This window comes from Orcinus orca, chromosome 19 (genome assembly GCF_937001465.1).
Source record: "Orcinus orca chromosome 19, mOrcOrc1.1, whole genome shotgun sequence".
Classification (NCBI taxonomy): Eukaryota; Metazoa; Chordata; class Mammalia; order Artiodactyla; family Delphinidae; genus Orcinus; species Orcinus orca.
In genome coordinates, this window is record NC_064577.1 from 9,094,118 (window position 1) to 9,117,890 (window position 23,773).

A 23,773-nucleotide genomic window follows, 5' to 3' on the forward strand; every position below is an offset into this window, starting at 1 on the left:
TGGACACCTACACTTATCCCTGGCTTTTGTTCCCACCTAGACTGTGAGTTCTTGAGAGACCACCACGTACAGCTGCACAGGCTGTTCACTGCAGAACCCAAGGTTGCCACCCATATCACAGTCACGCAATGCCGGGGGCCGGGGGCCCCGTCTGAGCTGCCTCTGCCGCCCGCCCCTTTAACCACCTTCACCATGGTGGGTGGTCTCTTGATCTCCAGGTTTACCGACTGAGTGGCTGGCAAACTAAACTATAACTGAGCTCACCATCAGCTGACAGCCCCAGGGACCCTATCACACCTGGGCTGAGTGCAGCTCATCTCCTGGCTTCACCCAGCTGTAACTCATCTCTGTCCTCAGAGTCTATTCCCATACTGCCCAGGGGAAGGCCTTCGTTATATTCCACTCCACCCCGCTGCACCGGCCAAGTCCATGATGCTGCCAGCCCTGGCTGTTACAACTGACGTAGAAACAACATGAGGGAGAGAGAGGCACGTGTGGTCCTTGCACGAGGAGCCCAGCCTGTTCCTCTGCGGCCGGGGTGGCCAGAAGCGCGCTTCCTGCCCTGTGCGGCAGCCCGTGGTCTCAGGCTCCAAGGTTTGAGGCAGGAACCCAGAGGTGCCTCCCACCACATCCTTCCCCGCTGCACGTTCAAACCGTGAGACCCTCTCTGCTTCAGCAGGTGTCCGGGGAGGTTTCCTTGGGCCCAGGTGGGCTCTTCCCCCCACCCCTGGGGGGCTCGGAGCCTTCTGCTCTGGGTACTTCAAAGTCCCCTCTTCCACCGTGGCGTTTCAGCTTGGCTTTTTTTAAAAATATATAAATTTATTAATTTTATTTATTAATTTTTGGCTGTGTTGGGTCTTCGTTGCTGCACGTGGGCCTTCTCTAGTTGCGGCGAGTGGGGGCCACTCCTCACTGAGGTGCCCGGGCTTCTCATTGCAGTGGCTTGTCTCGTTGCGGAGCACAGGCTCTAGGCACGTGGGCTTCAGTAGTTGTGGCACATGGGCTCCACAGTTGTGGCTCACAGGCTCCAGAGCGCAGGCTCAGTAGTTGTGGCGCACGGGCTTAGCTGCTCCACCGCATGCGGGATCTTCCCAGACCAGGGCTCGAAAAGGTGTCCCCCGCGTTGGCAGGCAGATTCCCAACCACTGCGCCACCAGGGAAGCCCTTGGCTTGGCTTCTGAGGGAGGGGGGTTAAAGTCTGTTGGGTCTGAAGCTGGAGTGGTGAGGGCCCTGCTGGGGTACTGGAGGGAGGGGGCTCGGCAGGAGATGGTCACAGCATGGCCGAAACCCGGCCTCGACCTTGATGAGTGCGGGGAGTGCAGGACGCTCACACACTGCAAACTTTGTGAAAACTGAATGCTGACCCAGCGTGGAAGCCACGATCCAGCAATTCCCCTGCTGGCCACCCTGTGCCTAATAAAAAGAAGTGCATTCACCCAGTGAAAGAAAGTGCAGAGCTGGGCCGGGGGTGGGAGCGGGGGTTAACTCTCGCCTGGGATGTGCGCGGAAGGGAGCACATGGCTGCAGGGGGCTTATGCGAGGCTGGTCCTGTTCTGCCTCGATCTGGACGCTCCTTACGTGGGTGGCTCACTCTGTGAACATTCACTGAGCGGCACTCTGATGACGTGCAGTTTTCTGTGCAATAGTGCAGCAACAGAACTTTATCAAGACAAAACACAGCAATGCTTACCCTTAATTCTTCCTGGAACCAGAACATTCCTAACAACCTTCTCACCGCGCTTCAAGCCTTTCAGGCTCCCCAAACCTTTGTGCCAGCTGACAAAGCACGGCCCACCTCCCCCATCCAATGTCTCATCACGCTCAGTTTCAGCCACCGACACCTTCCCAGCCCCCGCACCTGGCTCAGGCTGGCTTCCAGACTTCTGAACAAGCAGCTCTCAGCCCCGATTCCCCCTCCCATGCCTTCTCACACTAATTCCTACTCAGCCCCTAAGTCCCAGTGTCAAGGTACATCCTTTGGCTGAAGGACACACGTGCCTCTATGTCCCCAGCGCACCCTGGACGTCCCCACAGAGCAGTCTTCACTCCTCCTGTCATCGACCAACTTGTCTGTTTCCCCCAAGAGCCTGGGAGCTCCCTGAGGGCACGGACTGTCTCCCTTAGTATCTTATCCCCCTAGCTTTGCCTGGCACTGAGCAGATGCTCCATAAATACTGATGAATGAATGAATGAGTGAATGGGCCCTGCCCTCACCACTTAAATCTAATGGTCACCAGCCTCTTCACTGGACAGTGAGGAAATCAAGCATAGGGTCCGAGCCCGCTTGGCTGGCGTGGCCATGGCCCAAGTCCAGGGCTATGAGGCTGCCTCGGGAGCCACCACTGCCCACCCATCTGCTACCAAACAGAGCTCCACTCAGCCAGGAGCCCTGAGTGCCTCACCTGACTCTGCCCCAAAGCTATCTGGACCCTGGGCTCATGGCTCAGGGTTGCCGGGTCTGAAGGAAACCCCTCACCGTGGACCAGAAGCAAAGCAAAGCAGCGGCAGGTGAGGGGTGGGGTAGGGAACCAGCCAGGGGCAGCTGGGCAGTGGAGCAAGCACAGAAAGAGCCCTGCCACGAACAGGACAGGGAGAGGAAGGGCTGCTCCAGAGTAAGGGAGACGAAAGAGATACAGCCACGATACGCAACACAGGAACTCTGACTGAATGCTGGCTTCAAAATGAGCAGCTCTAAACGTCATCTTGGTGACAACAGGGGACGTTGGAGTGTGTGTCGTGACCCTTCACTGCAGAACTTCTCCTAAAACCAAAGACATGTCCCTAAACAGCACACCACCACTACCTCCATCTGATAGAATCTACATTTGATTTACTTGCTTATTGTCTATTTCCCCCGAGCATAAGGATTTGTGTCTGCTTTGCTCACCACTGTTCCCTCAGGGCCTGGCACAGAGAAGTTGTTATTGTATAAATGCTTGCGGAGTGAATGGCCATGGTATAAATAATTCTACAACTTGCCTTTTTCATTTTACAATGTGTTTCGAGACTGATCCGGTTCATAACCACTGCACTCAATTCGTTCATTTTACCTGCTTTCAGTGTCGCACTGTATGATTCACACCTTATGTCTTCCATTTTTCCGACGATGCTTATTTCAAAACAATGTCCCAGTCAATATCTCTAGGTGTGCCCCAAAAGTTCCCTAGGGTTGGTATCTGGGGGTGGAATCACTGAATCAAGGGCCGCCTGCATCCTCAGCTCTACCTGATACGGCAAAATGATTCTCCCAGGTGGTTATACCAACTCACATTCCTACAAGTTCCTGTTTCACCACATCCTTACCAGCAGAAGGCTATCAGACTTAAAATGTTTTACTTATCTAATGGGTGGGTACAGATGAGAAGTTTAAAATACAAAGTAATGCGTATTGATCTTAAATTTGGCCAGAAATTGTGCCAAACACTTTACGTGCATGAACTCAAATACTCTTTGCAACAACCCTGTGAGGCAGGAAAATAATCACCCCCACTGCAGAGATGAGAAACTGAGGCCGGGGGTTGCGTGCCTTGCTATAAATACAGAGCGAAGCTGTCACCGAACCACGGCGACCAGATGCACAGCCTCCTCGTAACCACCACGCCCGCCTGCCTCATATTTTCCATTTAAAGGAAATATTTTCCGTCACTGTCCAAAATTTCTATGTTGAGCACGTTACTTTTGTAACAGACAAAAGAGCCTTGATAAACTTTAAAAGTTTTTTAGCCTCCCCTCCCCCACCCCCGGAGAGGCCAGGGTGAGGAGAGGGGCCAGGGCTGGGAGAACAGGCCCTGAGCTAACAGCCTCTCCCCTGCACGCCCTTCTGAAAGGGGGTTCTCCCCAGGCTGGGGTGTGGGGTGCCGAGGGCTTGTCTGGGGGCCTTCTCAGGCTCCCCGAGGACTCATCAGTCCTCACACACCCCGCCCCACGTGCCAGGCCCCACTCACCAGGTCTGGTTGGTGCTGGGGTCCTGATGCAGAAGTGAGCTGAGCACGTAGGGGACGTCTCCCTTGGGAGTCACCCAGGTCTGGACCATGTCCACATTGAAGGTGGCCAGGGGAGCCAGGCCTGAAGAGAAAAAAAGAACATTTAACAAGAGGCACCGTTATTCCATCACATCCTGCATTGCCACTAGCCCCATTTTACAGATGAGGAAAGCAAGACTCCCAAGGATTTTTTTTTGGATGAACCACATGGCATGTGGGATCTTAGTTCCCTGACCAGGGATCAAACCCATGCCCCATGCAGTGGAAGTACAGAATCTTAACCACTGGACCACCAGGGAAGTCCCCCCGCTACCAAGAACCTTTTTTCCATGGGAATAAGACTGGAATGCAGGCGTGTCTGACCCAGAGCCCCTGGTCCTCCCACTAAACCAAGCTGTGTTGGCACCAAGACCCCCTCCTCCAGGAGGCCTTCCTTGGTTCTGTCCCAGAGCACTTGCTACCTTCTCACACCTCCCACTGTGCACTTTCTATACCTGCCACGGAGCACATGCTCATCACCGTGTCATGTACCAAAGTTAAAATAGACTACGGGCCCCAGGGTGAGGGTCTGCATACATTCTGTCTACGTACCTGCCCATCAAGTGACCCAAGAGAAAACACATGTCCTCAAAAATACCTCAGAAAAAGAATGTTTATAGCAGCTTTATTTGTAACAGTCCCAAACTGGAAACAACCCAAATGTCCATCAACTGGGGAATCGATAAACTGACATATTCAGACAATGGAATACTACGCAGGAGTAAAAAGGAACGAACAATTGACACACACAGCAAGATGGGTGAATCATGAATATCATTATGCTCAGTGAAAGAAGTCTTACATAAAAGAGTATCTACTGTATGATTCCATTTATATGCTGTTCTAGAACCAGCAAAACTAATCTATAGCAAAAGAAAATATTGCCTGGGCTAATGTGGGATGGGGATTAACTGGGAAGGAGCAGAAAGGAGCTTCCTGGGGTGATGGAAATATCCTATATCTCTATAGGAGTTTGGATTACAAAGGTGTGCATTGTCAAAAATACATCAAACGGTCCACTTAAAATTTGTGTGTTTCACTGTAGGTAAATTTTACCTCAAAAAAAAAAAAGAACTATAAGGAAACATTGAACTCTAGTTGATATGTATGGTGAAATGCTTAGGGATGAAGTGTGCTGATGTCTGCAATTTACATTGAAATGCTTCAAAATATAAGACGGCTTGATGGACGGATAGATGAATATATATGGATGGATGTTTATATATAGATGGATATAAATAAACATATTTTTATATATGTCAATTACAATTGTCAACATTTTGTTATATTTGCACTATCACACACATATTTTACATATACGTAATATACAAAAATATATATATTGTAAAATCTATACATTGTAAAATCTAAGTGTTGTATGTGGTTGTCCACTGCACAAGTTTTTCAAATTTTCGGTACGTTTGAAATTCTTCACTAAAAATTTTTGGGGGAAAATTGATACAGACAGATTGTCCCCCAAAGAGGCTGCGCCAATTCATATTCCAACAACAGAATGGAAGGCCTATTTCCTCACAGCATCTCTTGAGCAGACTGTGCGGACCTTCTCATCCTTGTTTTAAAAGAGTATCTCAACATTTTGTTCCCAAACTAATTTTTAGGGCTTCCCTGGTGGCACGGTGGTTAAGAATCCGCCTGCCAATGCAGGGGACACGGGTTTGGGTCCTGGTCCAGGAAGATCCCACATGCCGCGAAGCAACTAAGCCCGTGCACCACAGCTACTGAGCCTGTGCTCTAGAGCCCGCGAGCCACAACTACTGAAGCCCACGTGCCACAACTACTGATCCCGTGTGCCACAACTACTGAAGCCCGCGTGCCCCAATTACTGAACCCGCGTGCCACAACTACTGAACCCACGTGCCACAACTACTGAAGCCCACGCGTGCCAAGAGCCCATGTTCCGCAACAAGAGGAGCCACTGCAATGAGAAGCCTGCGCACCTCAAGGAAGAACAGCCCCCGCTCGCCGCAACTAGAGAAAGCCTGCGTGCAGCAACGAAGCCTCAACACACAGCCAAAAAAAATTAATTAAATAAAATTTTTTTAAAAGCCCAGCTCTTTAAAAAAAAAGAAAATTTGAAAAAAAAATCTATTTTTTAAATTATGAGTAAAGTCAAGCCTCTTATTATGTTTGTTTCCTGCTTATTCATATACATTATCCATTTTTATGAGGTCTTTATTGTTTTCTTACTAATTTATAAGAGCTTTTTGTCCAAAAGAAATTGTCAATGTGTTAGAGACTGTTTCTCACTTAGCTCTTTGTTTGACTGGCTTATATTTTTCCCCACATCTACATTTATTATGTAGTCAAATTATGTTTCCTGTATGACTGGAGTTTTGTGTCACGCTTCCCCACTCAGAGATTATATAATTCACTCATGTTTTCTTTGATATTTTCTTTGTTTCATTTCTTATGCTTGAGTCTTTGATTCATCTAGACTTTATTTTTGCATATATCCAGCTTTACTTTTTCTCCCCCCAAAATGAAATTGTCTCAACATTACTTCTCAAATAGCTCATATTATCCCTGCAGATTTGAAATACCACCTTTATCATTCTCAGAATTCTCATGTGCGTTTTGGCATCTCCAGGGACTCAGTTCTGCCCCATTGACCTTACTGTCTCCTGCTTGGACACATTCATTAGTCTCCTGACCTTTCTCTTCCAAGACTTCTCCCTCTGCGTACATCCTTTCCGTACCAGTTGCCAGAAAGAATTTTTAAAAGCATGCTACTCCACTGCTTAAAATTCTAACTTCTTGGAAATTAAGCAATGTACTTCTAAATAACCTAGGGCCAAAGATAAAATCATAATGGAAACTTTAAAATATTTTGAACTGAATGAGAATTAACATAGGACAAATCAAAACTTGTGTGATACAGTTAAAGCAGTGTTTAGAGGAAACGCAGAGCCTTAAATGCATATGCTAAAAAAAAATTTTAAAAAAAAGAAAGGCTGAAAACCAGTTATCTAATATTCCATCTCAAAAAGCTAAACGAATAGCAAATCAAGCCCAGAGAGAGTACAGGAAGAAATAAAGACATGAGCATATATCAATGAAATAGAAAACTAACCTACAGTAGGGAAAATCAACAAAGCTAAAGTTTGGTTTTTAGAAAGAGTAATATAACTGATAAAAATCCCTAGCAACACTGATCAAGAAAAAAAAAAAAGGCAAACACATAAATTACCAATATGAATGAAAAGAGGACATCAGAACAGAGCCTAAGACATTTATGAAATAATAAGAGGATAGTATATACAACTTTATGCCAGTAAGCTTGACAATTTAGGTGAAAAGGACAGATTCTTTGAAAAGTAAATTTACCAAAACTGACAAAAGAAGTGAAATCTGAATAATCCCAAATTTTAAAAACTGAATCCATTAACTCCAGGCCCAGATGGCTTCACTAGTGAGCTCTCCCAAACACGTAAAGAAGCAATACCAATCTTACATGAACTGTTCCAGAGAAGAGAAAATGAGAGAACACTTTCCAATCATTTTGTGGGGCCAGCATGACATTGATATTAGCACCTGACAAGAGCGACACATGAAAGGAAAATTAGCCATCTCTCTCTTTAACGTAGATGCAATACTGCTAAACAAAACATTAGCAAATCAAACCCAGGGGTATATAAAAAGCATAATACCTTACAACCAAGTGGAGTTTATTTCAGGAATGCAAGAAAGGTGTGACGTTCGAAAAGAATCAATTTATTTATCACGTTAACAGAAAAAAGAGGAGAAAAAAAAATCATATGATCATTATGATAGATGCTGAAAAAGGTATTTGATAAAATACAATACTGATTTGTAATTTAAAAAATTCATAGCAAACTAGGAATAGAAGGGAATGTCTTTAATCAAGAATATCCACAAAAATCCTTCAGCAAACATCATTCTTTTTTTTTAATTTTTATTTTTTTTTAAATTTTTGGCCATACCACGCAGCACGCGGGATCTTAGTTCCGCAACCAGGGATAGAACCCGCGCCCCCTGCGGTGGAAGTGCAGAGTCTTAATCACTGGACTGCCAGAGTTATTTTATTTTATTTTTATTTTTTTAAATTTTTTTATTTTATGCCACGCAGCTTGTAGGATCTCATTACCCCGAACAGGGATTGAACCCATGCCCTCGGCAGTGAAAGCATGGAGTCCTAACCAACCACTGGACCACCAGGGAATTCCCAACATCATTCTTATTGGTGAGTTATTGAAAGCTTTCCCCCTAAAATCAGAAATGAAACAGGGATGCTCACTCATACCACCTCTATTCAACATTTTACTGGAGGTTTTACAGAAGTAAGAAAAAAGAAAAAATACAGAGCACAGAGATTAAAAAGGAAAAAAAGAAAACTGTCATTATTTGCAGATGACATGATTAAGTAGATTGAAAACTCCAACAGATCCACAAACATTGAGAATTAATATGTGCCCTGAGCAAGGTCATGGGATACAGAGGGAAAATACAAAGAACCATTGTATTTCTATGAACCATCAATGATCAAATGGAGAATGAAAAATTTTAAAAGACGCCATTAACAAAAGCCGTAAAAAAATCAAATGTCTAAGAGTAACTCTAACTAGACATATGCAAAACCTCTACACTAAGAACTATTAAAAGATTGGGAGAGATTAAAGATCTAAAATGAAGGAACAGATGATGTTCATGAATTAGAAGATTCCGTGTTGTTGTCAGTTATCACTATACTGATCTATAGCTTCAATACAACCACAATCAACATCCTAGCAAATTATTGGGGGAAGGGTGATGTTCACAAGCCAACTTTAAAAATTTATATGAAAATGCAAAGGGCAAGAATATTCAGGCACTCTTGAAGAAGAATAACAAAATTTTGGGACTTATCATTTATCAAGATTATTATAAATTTATAGTTATTAAAAGAGAATTATATTGGCACAAGGATAGAAAATAGATCAATGGGACAGAGAGTCCAGAAACATATGGGCACCTGATTTATGACAAAGGTGACAGTGAGGAACAGTGGTGAAAGAATGCTCTTTTAAATAAATGGTGCTGGGTCACTTGGATATCAATATTGCAAAAAAAATTAATCTTGACTCTTCTCTCACATCATACACAAAAAGTCAGTTCCTGATGAACTGAAGATTTAAATGTGGACTTAGATAGACCAAATATCTAAATATGAAAAATGAAACAATGAAGCTTTTAAGAGAAAACAAAGGACCTTTGGGTAGACAGATATTTTTTAAACAGGACACAAAAAACACTAGCTATAAAGGAAAGAACTGATAAGCTGAACTTCATTAAACTTCAGAACTTCCGTTTATCAAAAGACATCATTAAGAATGAAGAGGCAAGCCACGGAGAGAGAGAAGATGTTTGCAATACAAGTATCTGACAAAAGATTCCTACCAGAATCTGTAGAGTTCCTACAGATCAATAAGAAAAAGTCAGGTAAGCCAACAGAAAAAGGACATTTCACAGAAGAGATTATCCAAATAGCCAGCAATCATATGAGAAGGCACCATTAGACTTCACAGAAAGGCAAACTGAGATCACCATGTGATACCACTACACAACCACCAGAAAGGCTAAAATGAAAAAGAAAATACCAAGTGCTGACAATGAACCCTCACATACTGCTGGTGGGAATGTCAATCGGTACAATCACTTCAGAAAACCGTTTGGTAGTTATCAGCTAAGCTGAGCACATGCATAGCTCATAACCCAGCAATCCTACCCTAAGGCAAAAACCCAATAGAAATGTGTTCATATATTCACAGAAAGACATGTACAAGAATTTTCATAGCCTCACTATTCATTAACAACCCCAACCTGGAACAACCCAGATATCCATCAACAGGAGAAAAAATATGCTGTGGTATATTCACCAATGGAATGCTCTACAGCAATGAAAATAATCAACAACAAGGTGGGCTGGATCTCATAAATACAGGAGCAAAACAGAACATACTGTATACTTCCATTTATACAGAGTTCAAAACAGGCAAACTAATCCATGGTATCAGGAGTCAGGAGAGTGGTTACTCTTGGGGGTAAGGTAATAACTGGAAGGGGCCATGGGAGGTACTTCTGGGATGTTGGTAATGTCCTCTGTTTCTTGAAATTGGTATCAGCATGTGGATTTGATTTAATCTGAAAATTCACTGATCTGAATTTGTCCATTTTTGCATGTGTTGTCTTCAAAAAGGTTTACATTAAAAAATAATAATTGTGGGGAGCGGGGAGGGATAAATTAGGAGTTTGGGATTAACAGATACACACCACTATATATAAAATAGGCAAACAACAAGGATTTACTGTATAGCACAGGGAGCTATGTTCAATATCTTGTAATAACCTATAATTAAAAGAATATGAAAAGAATATATATGTATATGTATGTATGTATAACGGGATCACTTTGCCGTATGCCTGAAACTAGCACAGTATTGTAAAGCAACTACAGTTCAATAAAAAAATAATAATTGCAAGTGTCTGAAGCACATTGAATACACAAAAATTCCAGGGGTTCATAATGATACTTAAAAGACAGAGAGAAAACAAAAACAAATCAAAACACTGCATTTTTCACCATTGGAAGGAATGACGGCATTATGCCCTTACTCTGAAAATTGACTATTAAAGGGAAAGCATTAAGCAATTTTCTTGCCTTTCCTGTATGCGCTGCATTTCAGGGTCACCAAATGGTCCTAGTTGACGAGAAAAAGCTCTTTACAGAAGAATCGTTACTAATGAATGCGGAAGGAATAATAGAACCATTTTGCAAGTCATAACGAAATACAATTCAGGCCACAATCATCAATGGATAAAACTACTTAGATGAAATTTTGATAGAGCACTTCACAATTAGGCTGACACCCCCCGACCCCAGCCCACTAGTTCATCTCAGTGCCGCTAAGAGTGGGCCCCCCAGGCATGTGTGCCTCCTAGTGTGACCCCCTACGAAGAATACTGGGGCCCAAGACGCTGCATTTCTAACAGCTCCCATGTGATGCCCAGGCTGCCAGTCATCAGACCACACTGAGAAGCAACTCTCTAAAATACGTCGGCAAAGGAAACAGAAAAAAGGGAGTGAGATAAATGCAGGACGTATGGCAAAATCCTCCTGATTGTTTAGAGGATGCTCGCCAAAAGAGTTAAACCTGAATTTAATGAAGGCATTAGCCCTAACTTCCAAGTTTCGGGTAATGTAGCGGATTGAAGGACAAATCACATCGAGAGGAAGCAAACACACAAACCCTGCAAGATGTTCTGCAAGACAAGCAACTGCGCTCTGCAGTAAAGAGAAGATTTGAAACAGACACACAAACCTCAAAAATGAGCAAGGGGGTCACTCTCGACTAAGAAAGGCATAGCAACCACACGTGGGGTGTGGGTCTTGTTTGGCTCTTGATCTGAACTGTTAGAAACAGACATTTTGAGACAGTCAGGAAGATGTGAGTTAAGAACTGGGTATTAGATGATACCAAAGAATTACTATTAATTTTGTTGGGTGATGAGAACATTATGGCTGTGTAAGAAAACATCCCCAAGTACTTCAGAAATACGTATTGAAGTACTGAAGGGTGAAATGCCTGATGCTGGGCATTTTTTTTCAAACAATGCTTCCGAAACATTAATGTGCAAATGAATCATCCAAGTATATTCTTAAAAATGCAGGGCTTCCCTTGGTGGCGCAGTGGTTGAGAGTTCGCCTGCCGATGCAGGGGACACAGGTTCGTGCCCCGGTCCGGGAGGATCCCACGTACCGCGGAGCGGCTGGGCCCGTGAGCCATGGCCGCTGAGCCTGCACGTCCGGAGCCTGTGCTCCACAACAGGAGAGGCCACAACAGCGAAAGGCCCGCGTATCGCAAAAAAACAAAAACAAAACAACAAAAAAAATGCAGATTCTGATTCAGTAGGTCAGGGAGTGGTGCTAAGATCCTAGTCTGACCGCCACTAAGTGATGCCAGGCTGCTGTTGGTCCTCAGACCAAACTGTGAGCAGCAAGGCTTCAAAATACTTTGGCAAAGGAAACAAAAAGGGACAGTGAAACACATAAATGCAGCAAGCGCGGCAAGATCTTGATAGCTGTGTCATCTGGGTGATGGGTATATTGGGTTTATTAATGTTATTTGCTTTAGTTTTGTACATGCTTAAAACTTTGTTAAAAACCAACCTTCCAGGGACTTCCCTGGTGATCCAGGGTGTAAGACTCTGCGCTCCCAATGCAGGTGGCCTGGGCTCAATCCCTGGTCGGGAACTACAACCCACATACATGCCACAACTAAGAGCCCACATGCTGCAACTAAAAGATCCTGCGTGCTGCAACTAAGACCCTGTGCAGCTGAAATAAATAAAACATTAAAAAAAAAAAAAACCCAACCTTCCAAAGGCTGAAGGAGCAGGCACCCTGTGAGAGGGTAGTGTCCACTCTCTCCTCTCAATTCCCAGTCTCCTTCCCCAAGCCTGGCACAAAATAGACATCTGTACTTTATTCCTTTCCCTTTATACCTCTGCCTTGCCCGGAATGATTGGTGGTGACTCATAAAAATACACCATGTGCTAAAATAAAACTCGTTTTAAAATAATGGGGCAGGTCAAAAAAACTAAAAAGGGAGAACTACCCACTTCTTACAAGGGGCGACTGGAAGGCATTCTTTCCCCTTTTTACCATCTGTGTGACTTAAGAGACATGAATTGAAACCCCTGTGATAAGTCCAGCCTCCTCCCCCCGGCATCCATGGTACCTCCCTGCCCAGCCCAGTGTCCCCTCTGCCAGCTCTGCTCTCTGGCTCGATACCCCACTTCCTGAACACCATCTGCATACCACCCGCCGCAGGGCCTTTGCACAAGCGGTTCCCTCTGCCAATGTGCCTTCCTCATCACTCTCCCACCTCTACCCCATCCTTTGGGGCCCTGCCCCAGGAGCAAATCCAGATTCTCAGCCAGAGTACCCCAGTGGTCCCTGAGCTCCCTCGGCATCCTGTGGGGTCTCTGTCGCTCTGACTAAATCGTGTCTGGGTCAGAGTGATCTGTGATAAAGTCTGTCTCCCCAAAACTGTAATCTGATTTGAGTCATCTATGACACACCCCCAACCACTGAGTCCCGCTCAGCACAGTGCCAGGCCCAGATGAAGTGTCCTGGAAACATCAAAGAGGGACAGAGATTCCTGATCCCCTACCCCAACCCCCACATCCCCATTTTGCTTTGTTCAACGGCGGGATCTTGGTGCAAGATTCCTGAGGGGTGGGAAAGGGGAGGAGATAAGCAGAGAGACCATTACAGCCACCCTCCTTGACCACCTGCTGTCTTCCAGGTACCATACTCAGGTGCTGAGGCTCAGAGAGGTCAGGTGATTGCTCGTGGCCCATCAGCAAATTGTAATTTGTGTCTGGGGCCCAGGTCTGCCTATTTCTAAAGCCTTTAATAAAAGCTGGAGGCGCTGCGGGGGCGGGGGGGGGGATGGTGTAAACAGAGACCTGGCTCCCTGTTGTGCCAGCAGCTCAGAGCTGGGGCAGAGCTCTGGGTTATGGAGCTGGTAATTAGGTCAGTGAGAACATATTTATGTGTGTGTGTGTTCAGGAGTGTCACCGGGGCCGCTGAGCTTTCCCATAAGGCCAGCCAGTGCCTGGGGTCCACCAGGCGTGGGCCGCCTTGCTGGGGCAGGCTTCCCCCAGGCCCCTGCCGTGGTCCCTCTGCTCGGGCTGTACCTCCATCAGGGGACCCCTCTCTTCCCACTTCCCACTTCGACTCAGAGAAGAGAGCATGAGCCCAGGAGGGAGACAGCCCTGAGTTCAAATCCTCGCTCTGCCACGGAGTCCCTGAAGGACCTTGGGCTTGTCACTTCACCCCAGTCTCCCCATCTGTGACGTGGGACCGTGCAGACTAGTGGGGCAAGGCCGGGCGCAGCATCTGACATCTTGCAGGCTCAGTATGTGGGTGCTAATGTCAGTGTTATAACCACAAGGGAGGCCTGCCACGTTCTCTGACAGCCTTGCCCGCCAGCTCAAGGCCCCTTCTTGGGCTGCCAGTGGTGAGAGCCCGGCTGAACCGGAGTCTGTCACCACAGCGCCCACAGGGCCGCCTCTCCAAGCTGTCCCGGCCACACAGGTCTGCTGAGTCAGAGTCCCCTCCATCCTGTCAGCCACCACTGCCTGCACCCACCCCCTATCTCCCCCACCACACCAGGCAGTTTAAATACACATTCTCACAGTACTGTTCTCGGTTTAGCAAACTGAACCCGGAGGGGTGGAGGCAGGGCAGGGAATGGTTTGCCCACACGTATACAAGGAGCCGGGCCATAGAGCTAGGACTAGATTCAGCCTTCCTGACGCCCAGTCCAGAGCACCCAGAAAGGTCTGCAGGCCGCCTGTCCCGTGGGGCAGCTCACCCTCCACCCACCCGCCTGGGTCTTCTATGTTGAGCCTCATCGTCCCAGCCCCAAACCTCATCCCTCGGTCCCCCACCCTGGCCCCTTCACAGGCTACCTAATAACCATGGCCGACAGGTCTAGAGCAGACAGTGTTGTGCCCTGTGCTAAAGTGCTTCTTCCTCCTAAACATTTCTCGTAAGTGTCTCTCCCTCCCCATGCCCTCCTGCCCCAACCCCCCTGGATGGGACCTCAGCAGCGGCTCCTCACGGGCCTGTCTGCCTCCCCTTTCTCCAGGACTCCGCCTTCTACACCACAGGCACGTCCCATTATCACCTCCGGGCTAGGGGCCTGCTGGCCTTCCCACTGCCCTCAGGGTGTGGCCCGAGCTCCCTCAGCCTGGCACTCTGGGCCCCCCACACTCTCCACCAGCACCCTGACCACCCGCATGGCCCCCAGCTACTCCCCAAGCCAGCCTCCCAGAGAAGGTCGGAGGCGTCTGGCTCCTGCGTGGACCGCTCTCCACACCCGGCTGGCCCACGAACACTGTGCTTGTCTTACCTCTGCCTGGGATGCCCTTTCCCCATCCCCTGTGTGTCACCTGAAGGCATTCTCAGTGGGCCCTCTGGCTGGGGACAGAGGGTCAGGGTTATTGTGTGCGTGTGGCCTGCTCCCCACTAGGGCCCAGCGTGTCCTGGTTGTGGGGCACAGGCAGCGTCAGAGCAGACAGCCTTCTGTTCCCACTCAAACCTCACCCTGCGTCTCCTTAAACACACTCCTCACACCCGGGTCTCTGTCCATACTGTTTCTCCTGCACAGAAAGCCTCCCTCTCACCCCGCACCACCTGTCTGCACTTGCTAAGCACCTCCCCCATCCTCAGGGCCACCGCGGACACTACAGTCCCCCATCCTCAATGGCCAAGGTTTCCCATCACACACTTGCACTCAGGTCTGGGGTTGTGCCCCGGGCGGAGGCAGGTCTGACACCTCCCCACTCCCCCAGCAGGACCCAGCAGGGCCCCAGGCCGCAGCCTGAAGCTGGTGCAACAGCAGAGCCGGCCCTGGACTGCTGGCTCGTGTACCACTGTAAGGTTTTACAGGCCACTAGCACAGTTCCCTTCCTCACACGAGCGATGTAGACGCAACCTCTGAGACCCTGGGGGGAGAAGTGAGTGGCTGTGGTCACAGAAGGAGTCAGGGTGAAGACTGACCTCGGAACAGCAGGCTGCATGGTAGCAGGACGAGATGGGCAGCCCCAGGGTTTCCGTGAGTTTGTATCTACATCTGACTGTCTCAGAAAACTGATGTTATCTCATCTGCTCCCACTGATGAGAAGTGGGCATCACAACAGTGGGTGCTTGGGAAGGGTGGAAGGTCAGGCCAGGAACAGTTTGGATTCTCTCCAGCCTAGGGAGGTGCAGCCAGGCACAGGATGCAGGGCCCTGGGCGTGGGGTCACTGTCTGAGGGGTTCTTCCACCCTCCCTGGCATCTCCTTGTCACTTTCTCAGACTCTCTCCAGCCCTTAAGACTCAGCGCCAATCTCACTTCCGCCAGGAAGCTCTTCATGATTGGTCCATCCCTAAATCTCAGGACCTCACAGCTTGGAGAGGAACTGTCACAGTTCCATTTCTCCCACTCAGACTGGCGCTGCTGGGGCCCTGATCTTACCCCCAGCCCATAGCATAGCCAAGCGGGGTAAGTGATTTCATTGCAAGTCTGCTGCATCTTGCTCTCTGCTGTCCGTCAGCCTGGGGAGTGCCTTAGCCTCAGAAGGGGTTTGATAAATGTCATCTGGATTGACATTGCTGAAAAAGGTGCTGGGGTGATAGATGGTCTTTCCAGAGGCCACAGGAGACAGAGACAAGCAGGAGACCAGAGTGACACCAGGGTTAGCGTCCCAGGCCACGGGGTATCCTAGAGCTGGGAGGCAGGCAGAGGCTTGGCCTTGAGCCCCGCTTCTACTAGTACTTGCTTGTAACTATGGCCAGTCATTACCCCTCTCTGGGCCTCAGTCACCTCCTCTCTACTGGGATGGGGTGGACCAGGTATGGACACACTTGGTGATGGGGGATCAAAGGCATAAACCATAAAAAGCATTGAGACCTTCCCCACACACCATATGTAACTGAAAGTAAAGGGAAGTCTAAACTGTAAAATAAGGAAAAGGAAGTTCAACAAAGTTTTGATCTTTCCACTATGACTATTTTGATGTTTTTAAAATACCAAATATTAAAAGGTATCCAAAAATGTATGCTTTGCTCGTGCCCCATGCACGTTTGGCCTGCCTCTTGGGTGATCTGGCCCCATGGTAGGTGCTAATCCTGAGCCCCCTCCCAGCCTGGCCTCAGCTCTCAGCCACTGTCTGGCGTTCACTAGCTAGCCCCCACCCATCCTTGGGGAGAACTCAGGCTCCCAGCAGCCCTGAAGCTACACCTGCCTGATGTCCAGTCTCATTCTTCTGACCAGCTCCTGGCCAGCGCAGGAGGCCCCCGGGAAGCCTGCCGGATCACTACACAGGACCACCCTCGCCTCAGGCTGGATCTGAGCAGTGCCCAGGGGCTCGCTGACCACGCTTATTCTCATCCCTGGGGCCTAGTGGCGGGGTGCAGGCTCCTGGCTTGGCTTGCCCCAAGGGGCTTCCAGAGTTTTAAAGGCCATATGGGACCCCAGGCAGTGGAGAGGGAGTGTCCCCTCCCCCCATACAGGTTCTCTCAGGGGACCTAACGTCAGGAACAGGAAGCAGGCTCCCCCCACGCGTTCGCCGCATGGTCTCTCATCAGTGCTCACCTGCGCACGGGGTCCTCACCCTCCTCAGCTAAACCGGGGGGCTCCACTGGGCGGGTGGGCCGCACCAGCCTCCACACTCTGGGGACAAGCTTGGCACAGACCTGAGGGGCTGCCTGGAGTGGGTTCCAGGGGAGAGGGCCTGCGTGGGGAGGGGAGCTGGCGGGAGGAACAGGAGGCAGAGCCCTGGAGTCCAAAGCCACACGCTGTCAGCAGCCAACAGAGCCTCAGAGGTCCTTCCTACCTGGGGGTCTGACCCACGGAGCAAGACGGGCTTCCAGGGGGAGTCCCCAGACTTTCTCTGCCCTCAGGCTCTGAGCCCCACCAGAGACACGCAGATGGACAGGCTGTGCAGCCCCTCGGGGCAGGGGGTGAGGCTGACTTACTGGTCATGCAGAGCAGAGTGTAGAAGAGCCACATCCTGGCTGGAGCAGAGGCAGCGGCGTGGGCCTCGACTCGCTCAGCTTCCCTCCGCAGCTCCAGGGCTCAGGCAGCCAGGAGGCGGGGACAGAGGCGCACACACAGGCAAGGACCACAGGCAGGCAGGCACTTTCAAGTAGACACAGACGCTTCACTTGTAAACGGCTGGCTGCGTGGCTTCCTCAGCAGTTGTGGGCTGGGTCCTGGGAGCTCAGAGACACCAGCCAGCCCTGCCCCATCACCCACGCTTTGGTGGAACAGTGAGCCGAGGTTTGGCCTGGGAACAGGGCTGGATGATCTCAGCAGCAGATGTGTGAGGTGCAGGAGCAGTATTAATCCAGCCATTGTTTAGCATCCACGTGGGTGGGTCCCAGCCCCATGCCCTGCCCCGGAACCCGCCACTACACACCTCACCCCAGCGCCTGGCCCAGGGTCCTTCCTACCGAAAGCACCCTCACAGCTCGGGGCTCCGGCACTCCGCCTGCGCACGCGAGGCCCTGAGACTGCGGAAGGTCAGGTGAGTGGAAAGACCCACGTGCTGCCTGAATCGCTGCCTCAGTGCGGCTTTGGCTGCATTCTCGTTAACACCTGACTACAGCCCATGATATGGAACTAACCCAACAGAGCTCTGGGCTACCAGAACAACGGAAGAAGTGACACTCCATGCACCTTTCAGCACACCTCTGATCCAACCCAGCAGCCCAGAGGACACACTGCCAACAGCCTGCAGTCATATTTAAATGCCAGCTTCACGATCTGTCCAACTTTCCCTGTGTGACCACATCTGTCGCAGAAGGAAGTCCCTCCCGCACCTCTACTTCCCAGACTGTTGGCCGTGCAGAGCAGTGCTGTCCAACAGAACTCGGCGATGAGGGTCTAGAGCCGCACGGTCCAACACGGGAGCCCCAGCCACATGTGGCTACTGAGCCCTTGAAATGTCACCAGTCACCGAGGAACTGAATTTTCAATTTTATTTCATTTTAATTAATTTACAATCAAAAAGGCAGGGGACTCTATGTCTCTCTCACATGAATGCCTGCATCTCCAGGGAGAGCGCTTTGAAGTGTTAATGTAAGTGTTAAAACACAGCAGACAATGGTGATGACTTAATGACTAGATGAAAATCAATTTTATCTTGTTTCTCACAGTGAAAGCCTGCTTGGCCAAAGTTCTGTAAAGACTGATGTCACTCTTAACACCCTTGCATTGTTTGCTTTGGTCTGACAGAATACCTCCGACTAGCACGATAGTTCCCTGATGTTACACGCTTGTTTGAATAGAGATTACGATTCACTGTTTTTCACAGTATATACCATCCAACAGAGAAGTTAAACAGATGAAAAAGCAAAGCTCCAGGTCTGATGAGTCGTCCGCCAGATCACGACGAAGATCACCCCAAGTTGGCTCAACCTCGTCACAGGCCAGGGCGCTGGCTGTCTTCCCACACTCAGGGCTCAGTGACTCTTTCCCTCCCTGCTCCCAGTGCCAGGGGCACTTGGCTGAGCAAGGAGGGGCTCCCCTCCCACCACTGGCCCAGAGCGGGAGAGAACAGACCCAGGCCGCAGAGCAGAGCAGCAGTAAGGACAGGCTGGAACCCACGACTGCAGCCTGCTGGAGGTTTCTGAGAGAAAACAGGACTTTGGTTTGGAGTGTGAACTTTAGGACATCTCTGGAGGCCAGGCAAAGTTGATGAGTGGATGCTGGAACAGGTGCAGGGCCATTTTCTGCATCTTTGGAGACTTCCAGAATGCTGACTCATCCTGCATCCGTCCGAGATGTATTTTCCAAGCTTGTTGGTGCCGGCACAGCAGACCCCTAATCACGAGCACGCAGGGGCCCTTCAAGCCCTTCTGACAGTAACTGCTGTCCCCACAAACCCAGACTTAAGGTCCTAAGTCAGAGCCAGGCTATATAATGCTACATCCAAAAGCAATGTGAAAATGGCTTCTTAACTCATTTTACTTTAAACAAATGGTAAGGGACCAACTTGAGGGAATTCTACAACATGACGGGACTGAACACTTCAAAAACGTCAACATCATAAAAGGCAAAGAAAGGCAAAGGAATCGCTCCACATTATAAGAGACTAAAGACAGGATATTAACTGTAGTGTGTGATCCTGGATTGTATCCTAGACCAGAAAAGAACATTATTGGGACAGTTGGCAAAATTGAAGCATGAGCCACGGATTAGGTACTATTGTACTGATTAAAATTATACATTTCCTGAATTTGATAACAATACTCTGGTCATATGAGAGAATGTCCTTGTTCTTAGAAAATGCACACTAAAGTATTACATTTAGGGAGTAGAGGGACGCAATGTAGGCAAGTAACTCTCAAACAGTTCGTGGCTGGTGGGGGACAAGGGGGTGAGGGGGGAGGGAGGGGAGGAAGAAAAGAATGAATAATGAAATGTGGCAAAATGTTCCTTGGTCTACCCTCGAAACTATTCTGTAATTGTTAAATTGATTCACAATAAACAGTTTTAAAAGTTAGGGGATGGAGGACACATGTTCAGCCTGAGCTGAAAGGACTGACTGCTTTGTCTGGAGAGAGAGCGGACAGCACAACTCACCAGGGGATGGGGGCTGTCCCCACAGGCCTGCCTCATCGCCCCCAGACACAGGAAATACTTCTAATTACCCACTTGCCTTCTGAGTCCTAGGAGGCTGGGAGGAGGGCATTTGGAAGAGTGAGGATGTTACTGAGACTAGACACGGGACTGCAGCAGAGGACAGAGCTGGCAAAGGGGCTCCGGGAAGACTGAAAAGCAGTCGTAATCACTCCCATTGACTGAGCGTCAGGAGGGGACGCAGACTCAGTGCCAAGGGCCTTCCACGCAAGCCCTCATCTGATCCTCACAGCCACCATACTCGGTTATCCCGATTTTGCAGATGAGGATGCTGGCTCAGAGACAGAGGTTAAGTAATCTGCCCAAGGCCATATGGCTAGTAAGTGGCCGAGTGGACTCAATCAAATGGGTCTGTTTCCTCCAGAACCAGGACTCTGAACTACAAACCCTACTGCCTTCAGACCCATGGATCAAAATCCCTCCCAGTCTGTGAGCTTTTAAAAAGCAGTGACCTCATTCCACAAACACACACTGGGACCCTTGCATTACTGGGTGCCATGGACTGAACTGTGTCCCCCTCCCCAAATTCATATGTTGACGCCATAACCCCCAATGTGACTACATTTGGAGATAGAGCCTTTAGGAGATAATTAAGATCAAAAAGGTAGGGCCCAGGACTTCCCTGGTGGCGCACTGATTAAGAATCTGTCTGCCAGTGCAGGGGACACGGGTTCGAGCCCTGGTCGGGGAAGAACCCACATGCCATGGAGCAACTAAGCCCATGCACCACAACTACGGAGCCTGCACTCTAGAGCCCACAAGCCACGATTACTGAGCCCGCGTGCCACAACTACTGAAGCCGTGCGCCTAGAGCCCGTGCTCCGCAACAAGAGAAGCCACCGCAATGAGAAGCCCGCACACCGCAACGAAGAGTAGCTCCCGTTCACCGCAGCTAGAGAAAGCTCGCGCACAGCAATGAAGACCCAATGCAGACAAAAATAAATAAAATTAAAAAAAAAAAAAAAGGTAGGGCCCTAATCCAATAGGCTTGGTGGCTTGAGAAGAGGAAGAGACATCTCTCTCTCCAAGCGCATGCACCAAGGAAAGGCCATGTGAGCACACGGTGAGATGCTGTCTGCAAGCCAGGAAGAGAGGCCTCGTGCGAACCCAACTACTAGCACCCTGATCCTGGACTTCTACTTTTAGACCGTTGAGAAAATAAGTTTCTGTTATTTAAGCCACCCAGTCCATGGTATTTTGTCATAGCAGCCTGAGCTGATTAAGACACTGGGCTACCTCCTAAAAAACCTCCCAAGTAAAACACAGAATGGTGTGTGTGCGCACTGGGGAAGGGGGGCCAAGCGGGGAAGGGAGCAAGGGAGAGGATCTCCTTCTCCTTTCATAACGGAGGGCTGGGGTGGGGGTGTTGCACCGGCTCATGGAACCAAGGGTGCAAGGGCTTAGGCCTCTTGCTTGCCCCCAACTCCTTCCCGTCCAACTTACGCTCCTGATGCTCCTTGGGAAACCTCAGCAAAGATCCTAGAACTGACATTAGCACTAGAAGGAAACCTGGAGGTCATCCCACTTGAGCCCTTCATCTGACAGGCAGGAACACTGAGGTCCCAAGAAGCGAAGGGACTCGTTTGGGTTTTTTTTTCAAGTCTGCAGATGAGCTAGAACGAGTCCCCAAGGCTGCGGGCCCAGCCCCAGCCATCACCCCATTTGACCCCCCCACTGCAAAAGACATTCTACCTGAGCAAATCAGTGCCGTCTCCTGCTCAAGGGCCCTCTGACGAACTCTTGCCACTAAGAGGGGACGCATTAAACACACGACAGCCCCAGGAAGGGACGGGAAGGCCTCATCACCTCTCCTGTCGATGGTGTGGTCCCTTGCTCTAACCAACACTGGTCCCGAGGCAGGGGTGACACAGTCTGAGGTAACACAAAATCTCAACTACTGAAGACTCTGTCATCCAGAGGCGGTCTCTGGAATTGCTCCAACAAAACCAGGTAAGAACCCCGGGTGCCGGGTGCTGACTTTGGTGGGTTAAAGACCACCCATACCCTAGAGTTGTATTTATAGCAGAGCAAAAGCCCACTGCAATGCCTCACAACTATTTGAAATAAGCTTCTGAGCCAGCATTTCCCTGACCGCTCCCAGGAACATCCAAGTTCTGTGAAACGTTCATAGAATTTCATTGTTTTAAAAAAGGCTACAGTATTATTTTTCTTCTAAGATTTATTTTATAAACATGTAAGAAAAGTTCTACATTATTATTGGTCAGACTACACAACAACAGTCTGCCTTGAAGCCAGTATGCTGTTCTCAAGTTCATCAAAGACATTCTGTCCTTTTAGTTCTTCAAAGAAAACAATGGTTTGACTTCTAATTTACTTCTTATTGTGCAAGATTTAAAAGCAAATACTTGTACATCAACTTATTTGTGCAGCAATTAATTAATCTGTGAAGCCGTCATTTGCTGTTAACTTTAATCCAAACTGCCTGTTAGCATTTCACCGTAACTTTAAAACTGCTCCGTGTGACAGTGGGAAGCCTACTTTAGGCAAAAGAGCTGTTGCCAGGAACGAGTTGTTTCTTTGTGTCTTCTTTGGGCTGCTGTCACTTCCTCACCAATTGGATCAGATGCTAAGAATCGGCCCAGCAGTCTCTCTTTGGGGCCTCTGATCCACCCGCCGGCTTCCTTTCTTGGTCTCCTGGGTGCAGATGAATGCTTTCTAAAAAATATTCTGGATTATCTACATGACTCTCTAGCAAATTCTTTACAAAGCCAGGTAAGCTTCAGCTCAGATACAGCCAGATCATCAAAATTTGAACTTCATGGAGGTCTACTTAATGAGATTCTTTCTTATGCAAGTGTGATTTATGCACTTGTGAACAACCGTCCTCTTTTTTGAATCTGGTAGTCTCCGCTAGAAGCAGACTAGCCTGCAGACAAAGGTGCCAGAGCTGGGTTGGCTTCCCACAATTCATTCATTTGCCAAACACTTTTTAGGCACCATTTACTCTGGACTGGCCTGGTAGGAAGAACAGATAACAACATGAAGAAGCCTGCTCACAGGGGCTGCTAGCAGGGAAAACAAAACATGAAAATAAAGTGTTGTGTGTACAAGGCAGAACCACGAGGACTAGCCTGTAAGAGGATGCCGGGGCTTCAGAGAATGGAGCTGCTCCAGCAGCTGGGGAATTCACACATCCAGCTATGTGTACAGGGGATCTGCCAGGTGCCAGGCACGGCACTCGGACTGGGGAAGCCCATGACCAAGCCAGATGTGGCCCTGCTCTCACGGAGCTCACAGTCTAACAAGAAGACAAAGCAGGAAGACGGAACTGCGATCCAGTGTACCGGTGTGCTGGCTTGAGGGGGTACAGAGATTTGGCATTACATACATATTTCACTTAGGCAAACATTATGGTATTTGTCTGAAAAAGTTAGGAAAAAAAAAAAGTCAAGGAAAACAGTTTTAAGTCATTTGGGCCATTCCATCTGCCACTCCGCTCCCTGAGCAGACAGGCGGGAGGGCCAGAGGTGAGCTTGTGCCCCTGCTGCTCCCGTGGCCTGTCTCAGTTCCCA

The 23,773-nt window shown here is 48.7% G+C and overlaps 1 protein-coding gene across 1 annotated transcript in view; it reads right to left on the reverse strand.

The window, feature by feature from the left end:
* Positions 1-23,773, reverse strand: part of ITGAE (integrin subunit alpha E) — a 73,882-nt gene that overhangs the window by 46,332 nt on the left and 3,777 nt on the right. Inside the window, exon 2 of the mRNA XM_012532043.3 lies at positions 3,945-4,065. Within this exon, the coding sequence (XP_012387497.2) occupies positions 3,945-4,065 (121 nt within the window). The remainder of the gene's footprint in view (positions 1-3,944; positions 4,066-23,773) is intronic.